The sequence below is a fragment of the Oryza brachyantha genome, chromosome 5 (genome assembly GCF_000231095.2).
Source record: "Oryza brachyantha chromosome 5, ObraRS2, whole genome shotgun sequence".
NCBI classification, from domain to species: domain Eukaryota; kingdom Viridiplantae; phylum Streptophyta; class Magnoliopsida; order Poales; family Poaceae; genus Oryza; species Oryza brachyantha.
In genome coordinates, this window is record NC_023167.2 from 13,713,200 (window position 1) to 13,734,476 (window position 21,277).

Consider the following 21,277-nt stretch of genomic DNA (forward strand, 5'->3'; position numbering starts at 1 on the left):
CCCCTCCTCCGCTTCGACGCTGCTTTGTCGTGCCCGACGCTGCGCCGCCACAGCCGTTGTATCCCTCCATCTCATGCGGCGGCTGGGGATGGCGACTGTAGCACACGTGATGGATGCGATGGCAACTGAGCACGGGTGCACATGGGCGGCTGAGGAAGACGATGCAGTGAGGAGCGGCTGCCTGATCTCCTCGTGAAGCTGGATCAGACCAGTCTGTTTGGGAAGTTTTAGATTCTGGGAAGCTGCTGCTTGTTAGTCAGCTGACCAGTCTGTTTGGGAAGTTTTAGATTCTGGGAAGCTGCTGCTTGTTAGTCAGCTTTTGAGAATCTGGAAAAGCTCCTAAACCCAGCTTTTCAGCTTCTGGATTCTTAGTTCATTTTATAAAATTACAGATTCTCAGAAGCTGTGGAAGCTCCCCCAAACAGGCCCTCAGCATGTTTCATTTAACTAGAATCAGGGGCATTTTCGTCACGTCACCCGGCTGATGAGCCAAAAAATTTAAAAAACTCAAAAAACTAGAAAAAATGGCAAAGTGGCTGGAAACACTCGCTCGGTATGACATTTAAAAAAAAACGTGTTTTCGGGATGGCGAAACCACTATTTCAACATGGCACAACATCCATTTTCTCCTGTAGGGCGGTAGGTAGGGATGGTAATGGGGCCAATTATTTTGCCTATAAAATTTAAGGGTCGGGTTCAAAACGAGTTGAAAATAAAATTATATAGAGTTTTGAACTAAAAAAATTTTAAGAATTAAATAGGGTCACGAAAGAATCCTCTATTTCCACCTCTAGCTGTACTACTTCGTCTCAGAAAAAGAGGATTCTGGGTTTTTTTAGTCGAGCGTTTATCCATCAGTCTTATTTGAAAAATTTATTAAAAAATTAAAAAAATAGTTACACGTAAAGTACTATTTATATTTTATCGTGTAGTAACAATAAAAATATTAATCATAAAAAATTTTTGTTTATTTTGGGACGGAGGTCGTAGGTATCAAATTCTCTCTCGGGTCTTCTTTTCATTTGGGGTTTTGCAGCTGAGGAATTGATTGCTGATAAGCTCAGTCGGTGCTCAAATTTTATACTAAGAGTTTTTTTAACATTACTGAAAAATACCTCAATATACCATATTTTTTTAAAAAATTTAGTACATCAAGATACAATATATCTTAACGTACCGGAATTTTACACTAAATTTTTTTATACCTCAAACTACTTTTTAAAGATGGTAAAAAAAGTCTTATACTACAAATAAAGTACATCCTGGTATTTTTTTTGAACGGTAATCACCAGCTTCTTAGTTTCAGGGGATAACAGAGTGCCGAAGGACAAAGGCCAGAAATATAAACAAATAGTTTGAAAAGCTTTTAGCTTTCAATGTATTTCGGGTTAAGCTGGCCTGCTGTGCTCTCTATTATTATTAGAAATTACCAGTATTACCACTGGTATAGGAATTTCGAGAGTTAGTTTTTGCGGAGAGAGACTGCGATGGGTTGATTCCCCATTGTTCACATCTCTCGCACGATAGGTGAGTAGCCGATAAAGTGGCTTCTCATGAAACACGACGTTGAATTGTAACATCGTTGTTTGGCATTATCTGGATTTACCGACGATTTGGACGGTCTACCTTGACCTCCAAAGAGGAGAATGGGACGCTTGAGCCAACATTTGCCAAGAGCCCTCGTTTATTACATGATATCTAAATAGTCATTGAAGAATTTAAAAAAATTATGAATATAGTTTAACATAAAATATATCATTACACAAACATGTAAGTTCAAATATAGCTTCTACAATTCATAACAAAAATAATAAATATGACTATGACTATACATATACTATTTAGAGTTCAATTTGTTATTTTTTTATGGTCGTAGAAGTAATATTTGAACTTGCATGTTTATGTAGTAATATATCTTATATTAATCTATTTTTATAATTATTTTTAAAATTTTAATGACTGTTTAAATAGCATACAATATACGTGGGGACTTCTCGAGGACTGATGGTTGCATAGCGCCGGCCCAGTACTGGAAGAGTTCACGTGTTGGCCACTAGTAAGTGACAAATTTCTCGTAGTGGGAGCCGGTGATGTAGTCTCCTGAGCTGTGCTTATTTCTCTTTTATGTACATGTTTTTCAAATTACTCATTTTTATAATATATATAAATTCGTTATCTCATCTTTATAGAATAAATTTTTAATTTTATACTCCTTCCGTTTTATAATGTAAGATGTTTGACTTTTTATTGACCATTTGTCTTATTCATAAAATTATGAAAATACCATTTGTTTTTCTTATGACTTACTTTAGTATAAAAAAACTTTAAGCACAAATTGTAATTTTTTATATTTATACTAAACTTTTGAATAAGACGAATGATCAAACGTTGCAACAAACAAGTCAAACATCTTACGTTATGAAACGGAGGTAGTAGTAGTTAATTGTATTATTTATACTATTATATACTCCGTCCTGTTTTTTTTTTAACTAACCAACGTCTAACATACGGAGGGAGTAGCTGTTAAAAAATTAGATATTTTTTTTATTTTTCATCACGTAAAAGAACACATCCCTAGTGCCGTTCAATATGGATCACATGGTTCGCATGTTATCAACGTATGCATTTGGGGCATTTAATTTTTTGTACGCTATTACATTAACGTGTTTACATATTTACCTTTCCATGTGTTAATATATGAGATTTGGATCAATAGACACAAGGATTGAATGCCACGTCTAACAGTGATAAATACTTAAATATCTTCAGGCATTCAGCCATTCAGCTCACGTATCCAACGGTTATGAGAACTTTTCTAGCATTTAAGTTTTTGCCACGGCTACAGCAGTGACATTTAACAATTTATCATTTTTTTTGAGGAACTAACAATTTATCATTTATATGTTTATAACATGTAGACCTAGGACAATGTCTATGCGGAACCCATGCGTCATAGGGTATCAAATCGTTAAATGTCATTTATAAGAGTAGCAACTTCTTAAATATTGTCAGCGACACGCCGATTAACTATTGCTGGGTTTACCTGAACTATCACCATTTTTCTTGCCCGGTTTGTTATTCAGCTAATCAAGGCTTCAACCATGGTAGTACGAAGGCATAAACGCAATTGCAATAGCAAGATAACAGTATGACCAGTAAAACTGTGTGATACTCTTGGGTTTCAGTTAACTGGAGCATATTCACAAAACTACAGTTTCAGTGCCAAAACTGTAAGAAACTGCAAGCAGAATAAACCAGAATAGACTCGCAATAGCAGTTACACCATAGTTTTGGGACAATTTCTCTTCGAGTTGAGATGTCAGTATGTCACCACCAATTAAAAGTACGAATGAAATAACCACCATTACCTATTTGATTGCCGTAAAGAATCTAAATCCATGGTATGCTAAATTAAAGATGCAAACAATACAACAAAGTTAATTTTTACCTTTGGTTCAGGAGTCATGATAACTTCACTCAAAAAAGGACGCAGGAATCTACAGGTGAAAATTTCTATCAGAATGACGCCCTACTAAACACATTATGCCACATGATAGATGATTAAGCTGTGCATCTCAAATGTTTAAAGCTCATATGGAATGAAAAATTATAAGGTGACTAAGAAGGAAAAGCAACGGGAGATGACAAGATTTTCAAAAACATTATCTCATGTAGCAATCTATATAATGAAGTGCAATAAATACAATAACATAACCAACAGGCATGTACAAAATTGTTTCAGAGAGGTGATTGAGATCAACTTCAGACGAAAAAAATGGCTTCCTAACTTGATGTTATGATAACAATGCTGTTTATATAAACTCACTTGTTCAAACATGATATCTGAACCATCTTAGGGCTGAAGATATATATATATATATATATATATATGTGTGTGTGTGTGTGTGTGTGTGTCTGTGTGTGTGTGCGCGCGAGCGCGCTCTCATTTATACATCAAATCCCGGCATGGCAAACTGCAACGCAAATGTCTCCACCTGACTCCGAAGTTCAATAATGTCATTACTATTCTCCAGATCTTTCAGAAAATCCTTCTGAAGCTTTCCATGCTCCTTCAAAAAAATACTTGCTATATGTGCTGCCCTCATAAGGAATTCTGCCATCACCTCAAAGTCATTCTCCAAGCAACCTCTAGTTGTCATGGCAGGAGTTCCTGCAGCATGTTGATGAGCACATGATGAAATCTATAGTTACGCACATGTCATAAAACAGCATAAAATGAGCAACCAGTATAGCGAGAACTAACCAATCCGCACACCTCCAGGAGAAATCGAACCATTATCTCCATATATTGGCGTTTTATTGAGAGATATATGGCAGGCCTCACATACCTTCTCAAAGTTCTTCCCTGTGCATATTCGAACGAGCATGGCTAGGTTAGAATTATGAAGACAAACAAATAGCTGTGCGGGCACATCCTAAACAACTAATGTAGGCAAGGATTATTCGTTCATCTCTTCCAAAAGTATGATTTCTCCAAAAACTTTCTTCATTAGCATTGCTTAGATAACTTTGTCTAAGCTATCTGTTAGCTTTATAATATTTTTTCATCTATCCATAATCTATCCAATCATTCAATTAGAATGTGTCCACGTATTTGAAACTGTAGTGTTTTTTGCTTGTTATAATCTGCCAGAAAGCATCGCGTAAAATTGTTATGGAGAATGTATTGATCTCAGGTGTCTAATGATATTTGTCTGTTTACTAAGTACTACTCTCTCTGGTAAAAAAACATTTGACGTTTAGGACATAATTCGGTTGAACTTTTAAAATTCCAACCATCAATAATTTCTCAAATGCTAAGTTCAAAATGTAGTTTCACATCCAGTATTAGGTAGCTATATTTTGGGTTAGTGGTAGTAGTATGTCAATTTGCCTAAAAAGGCACTACCATAGTATCAAAAAATTATCAGATTTTACAAATTTATTCTAATGCAAAATTGACTGTCATAATTTTAAAAGTTTGACTAAGTCATATTCTAAATGTCAAGAATTTACTGGAGTAGCAATTATACCAACATAAAAGGTATACCAACATAAAAGGTGACAGTGACACTCACTCTCTCAGGCTAAGCACATATTCATTCAGAACGCTATTATCTAAAGAACATAAGTAATATAACGAGCAATTTCAAAGCATAATATTACACATGCTCATGTCCTATAGTTTTTTCTCTACAAAAATGGCTCTTTACAAAGCACAGTAGTTAGTGCAAAATTTTATCTTAAATGTAAATGATGTCCTAAGCATTGATGGCCATAATGCTTTCAGAAAATAGCACATGCATATACGCTGTTATGTTTTTACCTGGTGTTATGTAAACCGCATAGCATAACCTTATACAGGTTTTTCAGTTTTCTGCTATAGTGGTAACGAAGTTCCAAATACAGTGTCATGGAGATAATACCTGTCAAGCCAAATGTTCTTAGGTCCCATAGCACCAAGTGATTATCTGTGCCACCGGTAACCAGTCTGCATTTCCTCCTGAGCAAGGCCATCGCCAAAGCTTGGGCATTTTTCTTGACTTGTTGAATGTATGCTTTGAATTCTGGCGTGGCTACTTGTTTTAGAGCTATAGCCAGAGCAGCAATATGGTTATTGTGGGGTCCACCTTGCATTGAAGGGAAAACAGCAAAATTTATACGGTCCTCAAAATCATACTGATCAGTTTCAACCACTTGAGTTAAAGATCTGCTCCGTTTACTTAGCATTTTCCCTTTCCTGAAAAATATTATACCACCTCTAGGACCCCTCAAGCTCTTATGAGTGGTTGAAGTAACAACATCACAGTAGTCAAAGGGATTTCGACATTCCTGCAAAGGAGACAAGTAACAAAATGCGATCATCAGTAGAGATTTATGTCTCACTACCTACGATACATATTATCAATTAGTGATGGTATAACTAAGAATGACAATTGTCAAGAAATAACCACACGGCATCCTTTCTTAAATACACTCTTCTTCACCTTAGGAAGTTACCGTGCTACTCCAATCAATCAAAACCTGATATTCCCTTCCTATGCATATGCATTGTTGAACAATTAAGAAGTTACTGTGCTGCTCCAAGCAATCATAGCCTGATATTTCCTTCGTATGCATTTGCATTGTTGAGCTCTAATTTCAGAGGTAAGACTAGCAATGTGATGAATAAAATTTTACCTTCGCTGCCACAAGACCACTGATTTGCGCCATGTCACACATGAGTATTGCACCACACTTAATAGCAATAAGCTGCATCCGTGCATAGTCCCAATCCCTTGGGTACGAGCTCGCACCGCAGATGAGAATCTTGGGGTGGAAATCCACAGCCTTCTCCTCCACCTTATCGTAATCGATGTACCCAGTCTGCGGGTTCACCTTGTAGGAGAGGTTCTCGAAGAATATGGACGCGCCCGATACCTTCTTGCCATTGGGCGTGTAGTACCCGTGGCTAACGTGGCCGCCGGACGGCGAGTCGAGCCCCATGATCCTGTCGTTGGGGAGGAGGAGCCCCGTGTACACAGCGAAGTTGGCGGAGGTGCAGGAGTAGGGCTGCACGTTGACGCCCCAGCGCACTGGGTCGAGGCCGAAGGCGGCGAGCGCGCGATCGCAGCAGAGGCGCTCGATGGCGTCGATGTGCTGGTTCCCGCAGTAGTAGCGCGCGCCCGGGAGCCCCTCGGAGTACTTGTTGGTGAGGTGGCTGCCGAGCGCGTCGAGCACGGCGCGGCAGGCGTAGTTCTCCGAGGCGATGAGCTCGATCCCGCCCACCTGCCGCCGGCGCTCCCGTTCCATGAGCTCGTGCACGGCCGGGTCGGCCTCGGGGAGCGGCCGGCACCCCCACGCGCGCACGGCCTCGCGGCGCGCCTCGAGGCCTCCCTCCACCGCCCGCCGCTTCGCCGCGGGGGAGGGGCACGAGGACGAGCAGCAGGGGGAGGACTCGTCGTCGGCGTCGGCGTCGTCCTCCCCAGCAACCCAGCGCGCGCGGCGCGGGCGCGGTGGCCGTGGACACGGGCGCTTGAGGAAGAGCGGTTGGCCCAGGAGGGAGAACCGGCGCTCGCCCTCACCCTCCTCTTCCTCCTCCTCGGCGGCCGCGGCGGACGAGCCCTCGCCCGCGGGCTCGGGGATGGGCCGGGGCGGCGGCGGGTGGAGGCCGAGGGACAGGTCGGGCTGATCCATAACCGGAACCCCTTCCGCGGCGCCGCGCCCGGTCGCGCGATCGAGCATCAGCGGCGGCGGCGTCGCGCGCGGGCGCAGCACTCGGTTCGGTTCGGCTCGGCTCGGCTCGACGCCGCCGTGAGGAACTGAGGATTTCGTGCGATTCCCGGTGCGCGCGTGCGGTCGAACGGGCTTTCGTTTCGTTTGCGTTGCGATGCGATGCGCGATTTGGCCGTGGGTGGTGGCGAAGATGACTTCAGTGATGAGGTGGCAACGTGGTGGGCATCGCATCCCTCGGCGGCGACATTGTACGCGGGATTCTCTGCGCCTTGCGGCCGTGGGGAAGTTCGATTTGACGATGTCACGCTGACCATGGGTTAGATCGGACATGCGTAGAGTAAATCTATGTCCACCGTGATGCCCGACTTCGACCATTTGATCGTTGTCTGATATGTTACCGTAATGTTATCCGGAAAATGAGTATTCACGTTATCTCTGTAAATTCTGAGATTACTCAAAGAAAAAATCAATCAGACAAAAGAAAAAATATCAATCACACAGATCAGGTTCTCTTATAAAATCCTGATCAACATAAGAGAAAAAAAATAAGAAAAGAAAGTTTTAGTCTCAGCGTAATAAAGTCTAAATCTCAGATAAAAGTCCATCTATAAACATAATTTGAAAAGATCTTAAATTTTGGTTAAAATTTGGACAAATTAAAAGAAAGTGTCCATTTATAAATATAATTTAGAGGTACCTAATTTTGAATTATAAATTAAATGTTTTACAAAAAAGTTTGACTACAAGTCAGTTCAGAATACAAGTAAATGGATTCCATGTAAAAAATATAATTTAGGAATATTTAAATTTGACTTAAGCAATTAAAAAGTAATTATTATCTAGATAAGAGAGCCTATATAGTTACAATTTATATTTATAATGATGTCAGCAGTGCAATATGCGCGTGTCACTATACTAATTTTTATTGTACGATTAGCGTACGATCTCACCGACGAATAGACAGCGTGAGGCACAGACATAGTGCAAAAAAACCGGACCGGTGGTTGAACCGGAGAAAACCGGAACCAACATCCTCAGTGGCTCGGTTTCACTCAAATACCGCCTCTGTAATTGATCCGGTAATAAAACAGTGAACCGGGCGGTTTTTCAGTGATCCGGACGATTCTTTAGAAACTAACCAGATTTTTAATTTATCTTATGACAGTAGTACATTATGAATGTAGTAGGTTACTATGCTATAATTGTTTTTCGATGTTGCAGTCATAATATATATATATATGTTTATTTATACATATTTTACTAATTCTGATGGTTGTATATAAAAATAATATAAATTAGATATAATACAAATAAAAAAAACTAATGGTTCGACCAGTAAACCAACGGCTAGAGCAGGTCGACCTCTGGTCCGGTTTTTTTACTATGGACACAGACGCACACAATGGCGGCCGTCGAAACGTTTTGTCATACGATTGTCATAAAAGAAAATTATACGTACATCAGTGCTCGATATGTTAGGGGTAAAACTCCATGCCCGTAACTATGCCCAACCGACGGTGATATACTAGATACATGGTAGATCATATAAATAATATGTCGATAGATATGCAATTTAACAAACAAAACAATATCATAAGTAATAAGTTATAAAATTATTATGAGTAGTTCAAAAGAACACATATTATCATCAAGTTAGTTTAATTTCATCAAAATTCATGACTTCAAATGAGCTAGGGACGAAGAGGTATGTAAGAATCCAAAATCACTAATACATGACCCAAAATCAACTAATACATGTATAATAACAGGTCGGCCATTGGTTACACAGTTACATATGAGTAAAACATAAATATAAATCACGCTAACGTCCAACAAACTGCATAATAATAATAATAATAATAATAATAATAATAATAATAATAATAATAATAATAATAATAATAATAATAATAACACATGTTCATACATATGGGGCGCGTACTACACGTACCTGTACGCAAAACTGTCAATCAATATGGGCCATGTCCTAAAAACATTATATCAAATCTTTGGACACCTAAGTAAAGCATTAAATATAAATAAACACTAAAACTAATTACATAGTTATGAGGAAAATTGTGAGACGAATCTTTCGAGCCTAATTAGTACATGATTCATTATTAGTCATAAGTGCTACAATAACCACATGTGCTAATGATGGATTAATTAGACTCAAAAGATTTTTGTCTTGCGGTTTCTACGCGGAATCTAAACTTTGTTTTGTAATTAGACTATATTTAATACTTTAAATATATGATCGTACGTGTTGATGTGATCGAAATTTTTGTGAACTAAACAGGACCATGGTATCGATGGATGGATGGATTTCGTGACATGGGAAAGCGTCCCTTAGATATGCCGAGAGGCGTTGTCATTCATTTGTGTGGAATCTACGGCGAGCATGTCAACTTCTCTTCTAGCGTAGATTTCTCCTAGCTCAACTTGTATAAAGTATATAGTATTAGAGTTCCATTTCTCTTTCGGACGAATTTTTCTACAATTTATTCACGAAAAGATATAAGGAAATTTAACCCAGTATATAAAAAAAATGAGCCCTTTTCAAATAGGCCCACTAGTAAGTAGAGCATGAACCCCAGCCTAGGCCCGCATATTGCAGCGGATTATGGCTAGGCCTGCTAATGGATTTGGATCCAATCCAAATCCACTCCAGTCCATCTCTTTACTGGCTAGTCTACCAAACCAATCCACCCCAATTATTTTTCATTAGGATCCAATCCAACTTCAATTTTAGTCCAACCTGCACCAAACCATTTAGTTAAAATAGATCCAACCCACTCTAGGAGAATGGATGCGCCCATTTGGTATGTATAAACTCGGACCTAAAATTTTAAAACTCGCGTTTACTATAAAAAATATCAAATTTGACTGAAATTTGGTGGGATGATTTATTATGTGTAAGAGCAACTTTGTATAAATTTTAATCAATTTCTACATGTGGGTCCCATATATGTCTATTCTCTTATCCATTAGTTACCCAATTAAAAGATCCATTTGCCCTCCACGGGTTAAATCCATTTAAAACCTAAAATCATATAACCAAACGCAATGCATACCAATCCATCTGTCTCTATAATCCAACCCAATCCAATCCATTTGAAGTAACAATCCATTTGTACCCAACCAAAGACAATCCAAATTAAAATCCAACATATTTAATCCATTTCCATCCAACCTATTAGCAGGCCTAATTATGGCAGACAAGGCCCAGCCACTGTATTATGGGCTTAAAGCCCATCTACTAACAGTAGTAACATAGTAATGCCGATCTATTGGGTCAGATTGCAATGTTAAAAAATTCGTGCGTGGTTTTCTGACACCATATGTAATTAGTTTTTAATAGTTACCAAAATAGTCTTCTAATATCCGGTCAAACAAATAAAATTATTGACTCTAGAGATATGGTAATATGGAGAAGACAAAATTGTTTGTAGCACACACAGAACCGGAAGCGCCCCTTGTTTCAAAGAGAGGAGGACGGGTTATTCATATTTAATTTGATGGTCAGAGGCGAATTGAAAGCTTAGCAGTGATAATTAAGACCCCCGGAATGCTACGTTGCCTATAATATACAGAAGTATCGACGTAATTTTATAGAGTCATTCGATCTGAATGCTACGTGAAGAACATAAGTGATGTAGACATCCAATCCGAAATTTTTCGCACTAAACAGGCCCTAAGAGGGCCGTAATTGCTGCCGCCCATCACATGGCTCAAGGCTTCACGGGCTGACACTGTTCAGTGCTCGATGCAAAATCCTTTGCCGCCCTTCTGCACCTTGCAAGTTGCAACTGAAAATGGCTAATGCAAACGGCAAATGTCAGCTCAGGGATGCAACTTGCAAGTGTTAAAAGTTAAAACCAGTCTAGTCTTGTGTTCCGTTTATTCCTCCTTAATTCTGGAACTTGTATACGTCTGCTCCCTCTGGTACCGTAATTATTGATGTTTTGGACAAAGTTAAAGTTAAAATGTTAGAATTTGACTATAAATAACGTTTGAGATATTTGTTTAAAAAAAGAGAATATGATATAACTATTAGTCTTAAAAAGTACTTTCATAAAATTAGATATTTAGTTTTTATATATATTATAAAAAGAGGCTATTGCATAACTGATCCTGTTTTGAAGCCTAATTTGATCCTATTTTTTTTTACTTTGCAGATTTAACCCCGTTTTTCAAAAACGAAACGATCAGCTGACCCTAGTCCGTTAAGTGAGGATAACAGTGTTAAATAAAACATAAATAGACATTTTTACCCTTACATATTTGACCCTACTTTGTAAATGCTTATTGCATATTTGGCCAAATTTTGTACATCTGTCCCATGTAAAAAATAATTTAATTGCAATATTTGATTTATTTGTGTTTAATATTTGAGACAAATTCGTTTGATATTTCAGTGAAGTTTGATTAAATTGACAGATTATACAAAAATTTGAACTAAATTCAGCTCAAATCTAAATTAATTTAAACAAAATTTTGAATCAATCCAAAATTTGAACCATGGAATCAGCCAATCGACAAAAGTCTTCACAGAAAGAATCTGCGGCCTTGTTGCTGTTGTTAATGGTGGTCGACGCGTGGTTTGGGGCGTTTTTGGTTGGTGGCCTCGCCGGAGTTCATCGTGTATAGAGAAGAACAAAAACGACGGTTGGTGGCGTCGCCCTCGTCGGTGATGCTCGGATGCAGGAACATGGCGAGGAGGAGGGAGACGACCCCGCCGGTGCCGCCGATCTTCTCGCGCGCTCCGCATCCATGGCGAGGTGGGTGAGCACCTCGGCGCCAAGCCGTTGCAGATCGAGGTGGCCGGCACCGTGCTGGAACACGATCTCGGCAACCTCTCGCTAGAGCAGCTTCCCGGTGCTCCCTGTCGTCTCGACGGGCATCTTGACCATCCGGAGGCCGTCGAAGATGCTCCCATCGATGCAGTAGGAGTAGGCGTCGTAGAAGAAGCAACGGACGGCGACCAGCCCAGCGGTTGCCCACGGCCGCCTCGCTGATGGTCCCTGGCGCCCCTGCCCATGGCCACTTGCCGCCGCGCCTCCCCACGAGCCACCGCCGCCTCCGCTCGTCGCCGCAACCCCCGCCTGCCTCGTTGCGCCTGTCGGTCAGAGGAGATCTCCGGTCAGAGAGATAGAAGATAGACGGTTTGGGAGCGGGGGCATTTTGGTCTTTTCGCCTGGCCTTTTATTTTATTTTTATTTTTTCCACCTCTAACTCATGGCAGGCACACAGTAGGGTCAAATGGTGCCTTTGTTTTTAAAAAACATGGTTAAATCTGCAAAGTGAAAAAAATGAGGTCGAATACGTAGTTAGACTTTAAAACGAGATCAGTTATACAATAGCCCCTTATAAAAATTAAGGTCAAATATATATTCTAGAGATCATGTCATTGTCTAAAACGTTGAGAATTATGGAAACAAGAGAGAATATTACTCAAATGACCTAAGACTTCATCACTATTTCCTTGATGATGAAGTACCGGAAAGTAACCTAATTTTTTAATGTAAAATGTGATATCTATATGTACTTTACGATCAAATTTTTAATCGTATATTTTGATACCTACAATATTTGAAGAATGATACAATTGTCCCCTTACTTAAAACCGGCCGTGCTTTCTTGCAAATCCATCGATCCATTCCAATTCGTTGCCGCTGTCACAGCAGAGTGTTTGTTAAAGATCACGTCGACCAAAGCGCACGCGCATTTTGCTTTCGACAAAAATCTTCGCTTTTGTACGTGAGAGACACTCGAAACGCGGCGTTTGCAAAGCATCAAAATTTGGCGAAGAAAAAAGGCGCAAGATTCTCACTTTTGTCACGCTCTTGTTCTTTGCTTCCGCATTTTGATTCGATCAACATCCTGAAATGTGATGTGAAGTCCGTTGCTCCCTGAAAAAGGGGTTATGAATTACAAGGTGCAATTGAACTGCAGTGTAATGTAACGCCGGAATTCCCTGCTTTTTTCCGGTGCTTCAGGCTTCAGCTATGCAGGACAACTAGAGCACTGTTGCCATCAAATCAACCATTTTTTTCTCTGTTCATTATATACTCTCTCCGATTTCTTGGTTAACCATTTTCTAATTAACATGGTTAACTTTTGCATCTGCGTAACCATTCATCTTATTCAATAAATTTATATAATTATTGATTATTTTTCTATGATTTGATTTATTACTAAAAAATTTTTAAGTTTGATTTATAATTTTGTATATTTGGATAAATTTTTTAAATAAGACGAAAAGTTAAATGTAACGGTGTTAAATTAAAAAAAATCAAAGCGAGTACATTGGAAGGGGATTGCATCTGCTTTTCTCTTATCCAATTGCTTAGAACAAATTGCTATCCCTGCGAATCTTCTGACCTCGTCCACAACGGTTTACTTCAGTTCTCCCAACATACCACGTGGCCTTGATGTCCATTTTGCATGTACAGCCCTATTTTTCTTCTGGTTAGGCTTATTAGCCAATTCTCAACTTTAAATTCAGAAAAGATTGAGTTTTTTATTAGAGTTTAATTTTTAGCCTTAACTTTTGGATTGGTAAGAATATGGACATTATAGCTATATTCATAAATTATTTTTTATTTATAAATATACCGTTTGACTTTTTTTATATAAAAAACCAATCAATCACTCATTCATGTTTACAGCTCCATCAGACCCAAGATACGAAAATTTTGCGATGGAACGGCACCATGTCGTGCTACCTCGAGACCCAAGGCCTGAATCCTGGAGCTTTTGATCGTTTTCGCATGCGCGTTTTCACATGCGTCCAGTGACTGAACTGAGAAAAATTTCGCGTAGAGCCCAAGGTCCAACCCTTTTGTTTGCTTAGACCACCACCACGGATAATCCATATCTTTATTTGGATTATTATTTATGACAGTTTCATCCTTAATATTTTTTATACTTTCTGTACTTCAGCAGATAACATCCTCTATATTTCTTTGGAGGACGGAGAGAGGACGTTCAAAAGTTTCTCCCTCTAAATATGAATGATATCTAAAAAAGATAGATGTTTTGCTGAAGCTTAATCTTAAGATAGATGAATTGTTAGAGATCTCTTAGTCTTCAGAACATGCTACCAAGGTTTTGATTGCACAATGAATATGCATGTCTATGGCATGGCAGTATGGCAATCTTATGCTGGAGTTGTAATTAATTTTTTCTTACCGATGTCTGACAGATAATTACAAGGATTTGATGACTGTCAGTATTCGCTTGTAAGGGCATTCCCAACTCAATGATTAGGATGATGTCTATAACATTAAATAAGTTGTTATTTAGAATGAAAGATGATGTGGTAAGTGAATAAACGAGGAAAGAGAATGAAATCATGTCTTGCATGAGACATGTTTTCTACACACCATTCAAGATATTATGTGAGATAAGTAGCATTAAATTGAAGTATAAAATAGCGGTGTTTGCATTAGAAGAGTAGTGTCTAGTACTAGTTTCTTGATAATGTAGAGTTTATAAAAACTACATCTAGTGTTATGGGTTGGAATGCCCTAACCATTTGGTAAAAGGAGAATACCAGTAGCAGTTCTAACTTTTCCTGTTCCCAAAACGAGATTGCTTTAGGGTTTTCCTTTTTCTTTTTCTTTCCCATTACCAATCATTTCGATTAGTTGTATTTCTGCCTTCCTTTTGCCCCCATTTCTTTCTGTTTCTCGTCGCCTTTTATCAGGTTTCGACAAGAAAGCGAGAAGCTACAACACAAAGAGGCTGGCAATGACTGCTAACTATTACTGATAGGAATGGACTTCGGCGTATTTACCCATCAAAATGAGTAGTATGTCGACCTAGCTACCTTATCATCATGAGTTATGATACTTTTGTTTCTACTTTAACCATCACACCTAATTACACTGATATATATTGCACCTATAATCTTCCATTTCTTGTTGTTTGGGTCTAATCTGTTTAAGCAAAAAAACTGAAATCTGATTTTGTTAAACCCCTTTTATGTACTAAACAATTTCAGACAATGCTCGGGTAGATTGGTTTTGCTGAAAGCAATTTTGTTTTGTGGAAAACCCAAAATATGAACTTAACTGAAGTACAGTAAGAGCCAAACACCGTTTTCACCCGGTCCTAAACCATATACTCCGGAATAATTTTCATTAAAACCTAACTTAGAAATCGTTTTAAGATCAGTTAGCTTATTTCATGATCCAAACAACCAGTTAGCAACTGTCGATCAGTGACTACAAACCTTTAACCCTACCCATCTTACCATATCTTTTCGATTCTATTTATGCTATAAGCTAAATTTGAATTCCAAACCTTAAATTTAGAATTGATTTTAGGGTTTTTCACCAAATTTATTTTTCAGTCTTGGTTTTTAGATTGGTAAGAATACGTATATAAAAATTTTATTTATAAATTATTTTTTGTTTATAAATATAAAAAAAACCAAATAATCAACCTCTCTGTTACTGGTTCTCCTTGCATAATGTATGCAGTATTTTTAACGGCTAGGCATGCCTGCAAACTTTTAACCCTAGCTGAGAAGTATTTCCTACGTTCTATATTATAAGATTTTCTTAGTTTAATTAGATTCATCCATGTACAAATATATATATATATATATATATATTATATATATATATCTTAGATTGATTAGCACACATATAGCACAATGATTCACTCCTTTTGTTCCGGTGCTTCAAGGAGGTCATTGATAGACTATTTTAAATAAAAAATAATTTATAAGTAAAACTTTTATACATATCTTTTTAGTGATTTTAAAAATACTTAAAAATAAAATATGATAAAAAGACTAAAATTAACTCAAAAAACATAAGCATAAGCATAGTAGATAGCAGCAGCTCGAACGTACGCCCATGGCTCCAACGGTCTGGCGAGCGACGACGACGACAATCGAAAAGTACTTTTGCATATGCATACTCCATCGACTTCTGTCTCGGAAAAATAAAAGTACTACCTCTATAGACAAATGTTTGACGCTAGTTAAAATCTCAAAAAAAAAAGTTAAAATGGAACTAGCCAGCGTAAAAAAAATGAGAGGGAGCAAGAAGTACTGGTAGCTCGTGTTCCCTCAAGAGCACGGGCCTGTTAGAATCATCTTTTTAACTGATCTTATATAATCACTTTTTTTAACCCGACCTTATATAAGCCGTAACAATATTAGGTGAATAAAAGTGTGGCCAGCCATAATCATAACAGTGAACTAAACAGTTGTGAAAAAGAAAACTGTGACGTATCTAATTCGTGGTAAACGTTGGCAATTAACCAACTTTATATCGTCTTCAGCTAATTTCAATCGTTCCACACACTAATCTAATAAAAATCCGCATACGACAATGAACCAATACTAACTGAAAATTTCCAAAGAAAAATTATAATGCTTAGCATGGCCAAATAATATTATTATGCTGGTAAGATTGACGTGATAACGTTATTTAGTTCACATTAACTGAGAATGGTATATCAGCGTTATATATTGCCACTCTCTTCTCATAGCAGTAATATTTGGTCACGTCACTCGGTGTGGTGTGACCAAATGTTTTGCATCTAAAAATAAAAATAAGTTTAGATGGTTCAGTTTTATTTTTTTAAAAAAAATGAAAATTCATGCCCACACGTTCCCGGCACCTGCCACTATAATGTGCAGCTTGTCCTGTGACCGGTACATAATTATTCATCTGGACAAGTTGATCCCAGGCACACGCGGACACGGACAAACACGGAGCACCTGCAAGGACCAGGAGTTGCGAGAGAAGGATCCAAGGCACGGGCGGACAAGCCCAAGGACCACAGAAACGTGCCGGTTTCCTCCTGCGCCGACGAACCAAAGGCCATTAACTCCCCTACCCACCGGCCACCGCCGCATGCACGCCGCCGCCGCGGTCGCCGCTGCCGACCGGCCAGCCTCATCACCTAGCCGGTGCATTTCATGCCTCATTTGAAAAACAACTTTGTGGAGAACGCCCGTCTCTCCTCGTGACCCTACGTCGACAAAACAAATTGATAAAGGCAACTATTTAGTATTATACTAATAGTAGAAAATAGGTATTTTTTACCTTATTAATTACTTGATTAGCAGTATTTTATAATTTTTTTTGCAATAAAGATAGCAATACAAAGGAAGATATTACCCCTTCAAATTTCTACTACACCTGATATTGTTGGTAGTATAATTTAATCGTAGCCGTCTGATAAAAATAGATCAACGATATGGATTAAATTCTACTACCAGTAAAATGCACCAGAGTCAGCCCCTATTGATAAATAGTGATATTAGTTTACGGAGAAAACAACGTACAACCTTATAAGTTTATGATATTTAAAACGGTGACCTTCTTTTTTTAACTCCAACGAACTATAGTCTATAACAAAGCTACGATAATTCAACGCCCCAAACTCAAATAGGGGTGAGAACCATCCTTACATATAGACGATGATGATGTCGTTAGAACCACAGAGACAAAGGAGGGTGGCGAGCTATGGTAGCGATGAGGGCATCTCGAGTGAGTGGTCAGGAGACGGCATGTGGTGGTAATGGATCTAATGGCTCCCAATGTTAGAGATGAGAGAGGACAACGATATGAAAGAGTCCCTCTAGAGTTGGGGAAGAGATTTAGAGTTGCGGATGAAGAGACTAGTAAGGAGAAGGCCATGTCAAGCCCTTTTCAGGTGTAGACAACCATGGTAGGGGTAGTCCACTACAGGGTTCATAAAATCATTTGACCTACCGAAGCTCCCCTCTAGCAATAGTGTAACTATCATGCGAAAACTGTGATTAATTTGCCTTCCAAATTTTGAAATCAAAATTGATGGCAGGGACGGTATTATCACAGTTTGTCATGGTAACTGATCGAGCATCTTGTCATGGTTACTATGCGGTTTGAAGCGAAATCTATCGTTGGTGGAACTGGGGAAAACCATGGTATGGATGATTTCGTCGCGATTTTGCTATGGTTACCATGTGGATTGAAATGAAAACCATCACTTGTTGAACTAAGAAAAATTTGAATTTGAACAAATTTTATCCAAATGAATCGTCAATTACCGCTACCGTGCCCTAGCAGTAAGCATGATTACCTCGTGGTAACCGATAGTTTCGTGAACCCTAGTCCTCGTAGCATTAGGAGGAAGGGAAGGGTGGAGTCGATGAGAGATGTGGAAGGGAGAAGAAAAGAGGTGGTCCTAGCAATAAATGGCTCGTTGACGACCAAGCGTTGGTGAACTAGTGATGCACATAAGTCCTTGCGCCTTGATAACTTGTACCTAGTATAACAGGCCTGGTACCTAGGGTACTAGATCTGGTACATATGTGTACCAGCCATGATATCACAAGTATCATTCCTGATGCCTTGTGGGTTCCAACCAAGGATGATGTGTTAAACGACATACTTGTACACTAACACAAGTGGGCAACGTAATGAGCTAGCGATGAGGTTAGGAGCACAACAGTTGCGTCGTCACGTTGACTATCAAATTGAAACTTCAGCAACTTTGTTAACCTCTCCCTCTCATTACCATTGATAGCCCTGAGGAGGTGCATGTATCGATCGACATCCTCCTCGACAGCCTCCCTTCTCCATGGTTACCTCCTACCATGCCAAATTTGGTATCCACCACCATGACATGAGTATGAGATGGAGGAGGCCATGAGATCCGCGTTGGTCACCGCCTTCATCACTATTGTGCGCTTGTATAGGATCCAACATGGGGAAGGTCTATATGCCTCCAGATCTAGTGTTGGTAGTTCACTCTATCACTATCATGCATGCCTACATATCAGCTCTCGGCATTGATGATGGTGTTGCTCTGCCTTTACAATCAAGGTGAGGGGGAGAAGGGGAGTGATGCGAAGATATATCTCAGAGGAGAGGAAGACAAGGCCATTGTCGTTAGCCCCTATACCACCAAGTTCAACGTCTTCTCCCACCGATGTTTCAAGGGAGAGAGAGGGGAAACAGTTTTTAGCACACGGGTGTATATACACCCGTGTACTTGCATATCATCTAAATAGTCATAAATAAATATGAAAAAATTTGACAAGATAGATTAATATGAGTTATATCACTCCACAAACATGCAAGTTTAAATTCAACTTCTACAAGTTGTAGCAAAAAACAAACACTGAAACTAAGTATACGCATATTTATAATTTTTTTTGTTATTTTTCTACAACTTGTAGAAGTTGAATTTAAACTTGCATGTTGGTGGAGTGACATAACTCATATTAAACTATCTTGTCAAATTTTTTCATATTTTTTAATGATCATTTACATCATATGCAAGCAGCGGGTTTACATATACCCGCGTGCTAAAAAACTTCTTCCGAGAGAGAGCTAGAAGACAAGTGGTTCAGAAAGAGCATCGGCATAAGATGGGGGCATTATTAACTATCATGTTCAATTTTGTTGCATTTCTCTACTACCTCCATCCTAAAATAAGGTTATTATTAGATATTCTAGTTTATCCCAAAATAAGTTTATTTTTAATTAATCATTGTATTGAACTTTGTGAAAATAAAAAATAAATGCACCGAGAATAAATAATGTATAGAATAAGGGTAAGATTTGATAATGTGCAGGGTATTTTAGTCTTTTAGCTTTTGTATTGGTAGATGTGAGATGAGCGGAAAAAAATAAAATTATTTTGAGTTGGGAGTAGAAAATAACCCATCGAGGCATCTTTCAGCTTGCAGAACACTTGTTCTCGGTTGAAGCTGTGGCCTCTATGCAAACATTGATGGGAGGACACCTACATGAATGGCAAGATAGGATGCACTACGTGCTTGTTTAGTTAAAATTTTTGAGTTGGATACCATATTAGATGTTTAATCGGATGTTAAAATACTATTTCGGTGACTAATTAAAAAATAATTACATAGAATGTTAGGAAACCCGAGACGGATTTTTAAGCCTAATTAATGCGTCATTAGTATATGTGAGTTAATATTGCTAATCAAGACTAGTTAGGCTCATCTCGCAAATTCCTTCCAAATTATACAATTACTTATTTTTTAACTATATTTAATGCTCCATACATGTATCGAAAAATTTGATGCGACAGATAAACGTGAAAATTTTTGGGAATTAAACAGGACCTAAGATCCTGATCGCAACCGGCCCCGACCAAGCCATATGGACGAAACCCTACTTACAAGTGGAAGACACACAACCAGTGGCCCTAACTGGATGTCACCCACAGACACAGGCATGGCAAGTGAGTGACAATGGGGCTTGTCCATGCAATGAATGATGAGGTTTCCTCCTCTCCCTGATCATTAACACACCCTCCCCTTTGGATAAAGATGTGGCAACACACAGGTTGTCCCTAGGAAAGACCACAGTAACAAATGTTCCCCTCCTCTCATCACATCACTTATATCAGACTCCACTATTCATTCAGATGAGTGACAGAAGGGAAAGGATTCTTCCAGGTATACAGAGAAAGGGAGGTCAACAGATCATGGCGGCCAAGCTGGACATGCATAATAATGTGGCGGCTTGCCCTTTTGGTTTTTATGAAGGCCTGCTTGGTGTAGTCAAAAGGAAAGTTCTTGCACTGGCTGGCTGGCAGGCACACATTCTCTCATCTCCTTAGGATTTGGATTGCAACCTATACTGTCTATCTACAGCTTGCTTGCTTGCTTTGCCATGACTTTGCTTTAATTTGTTTGGTGACCTTTTTTGCTAACTGCCTGCGCCAGAGAGAGCATGGTTTATGCTCATCATTAGCAGCGTAAACACTTGGTACTTGCTTACTTTTGTTTGGTCTGCCGCCAGCTGCCATGTAAATGAGATGTAAAGGTGCATTTTAAGCCTAATTAGGTATAGCATCAGTACGAAAGAGCTGCAGCGTTTCAGTTAAACTGAGGCCAGAAGCCCAGACAGAACCTCTTTTTAACTAGAAATAGGCAAGCCTGACTAAGATGGGGGGTAAAAAAATTGTCCCGACATGGCGCCGCGTGACCATTAACCAAATGCAGAGTACAATCAAGAACAACGACAAAACGGAAGGAGCAGATGAACATGGTGAGTAACATGGTTGCCAATGA

General features: G+C 39.0%; 1 protein-coding gene across 1 annotated transcript; it reads right to left on the minus strand.

The window, feature by feature from the left end:
• Nucleotides 1-3,648: 3,648 nt before the first annotated feature.
• On the minus strand, nt 3,649-7,367 carry LOC102701269 (serine hydroxymethyltransferase 7-like). Its single transcript, XM_040524671.1, has 4 exons — nt 6,181-7,367; nt 5,427-5,832; nt 4,265-4,366; nt 3,649-4,171 (listed from the first exon to the last, which is right to left on the minus strand). Exons 1-4 carry the CDS (start codon nt 7,222-7,224, stop codon nt 3,948-3,950), a joined length of 1,776 nt encoding a protein of 591 aa, XP_040380605.1. The 5' UTR covers nt 7,225-7,367; the 3' UTR covers nt 3,649-3,947.
• Nucleotides 7,368-21,277: the final 13,910 nt, after the last annotated feature.

What these genes read in the sequence shown, in the direction of transcription:
- LOC102701269 (XM_040524671.1), bottom strand. Translation starts at nt 7,224, where the DNA reads ATGCTCGATCGCGCGACCGGGCGCGGCGCCGCGGAAGGGGTTCCGGTT. An exon ending in GTGGTCTTGTGGCAGCGAAG is followed by an intron (nt 5,833 to 6,180) that starts GTAAAATTTTAT and finishes TCTCCTTTGCAG; the next exon opens with GAATGTCGAAATCCCTTTGA. An exon ending in AAGAACATTTGGCTTGACAG is followed by an intron (nt 4,367 to 5,426) that starts GTATTATCTCCA and finishes GAATATGCACAG; the next exon opens with GGAAGAACTTTGAGAAGGTA.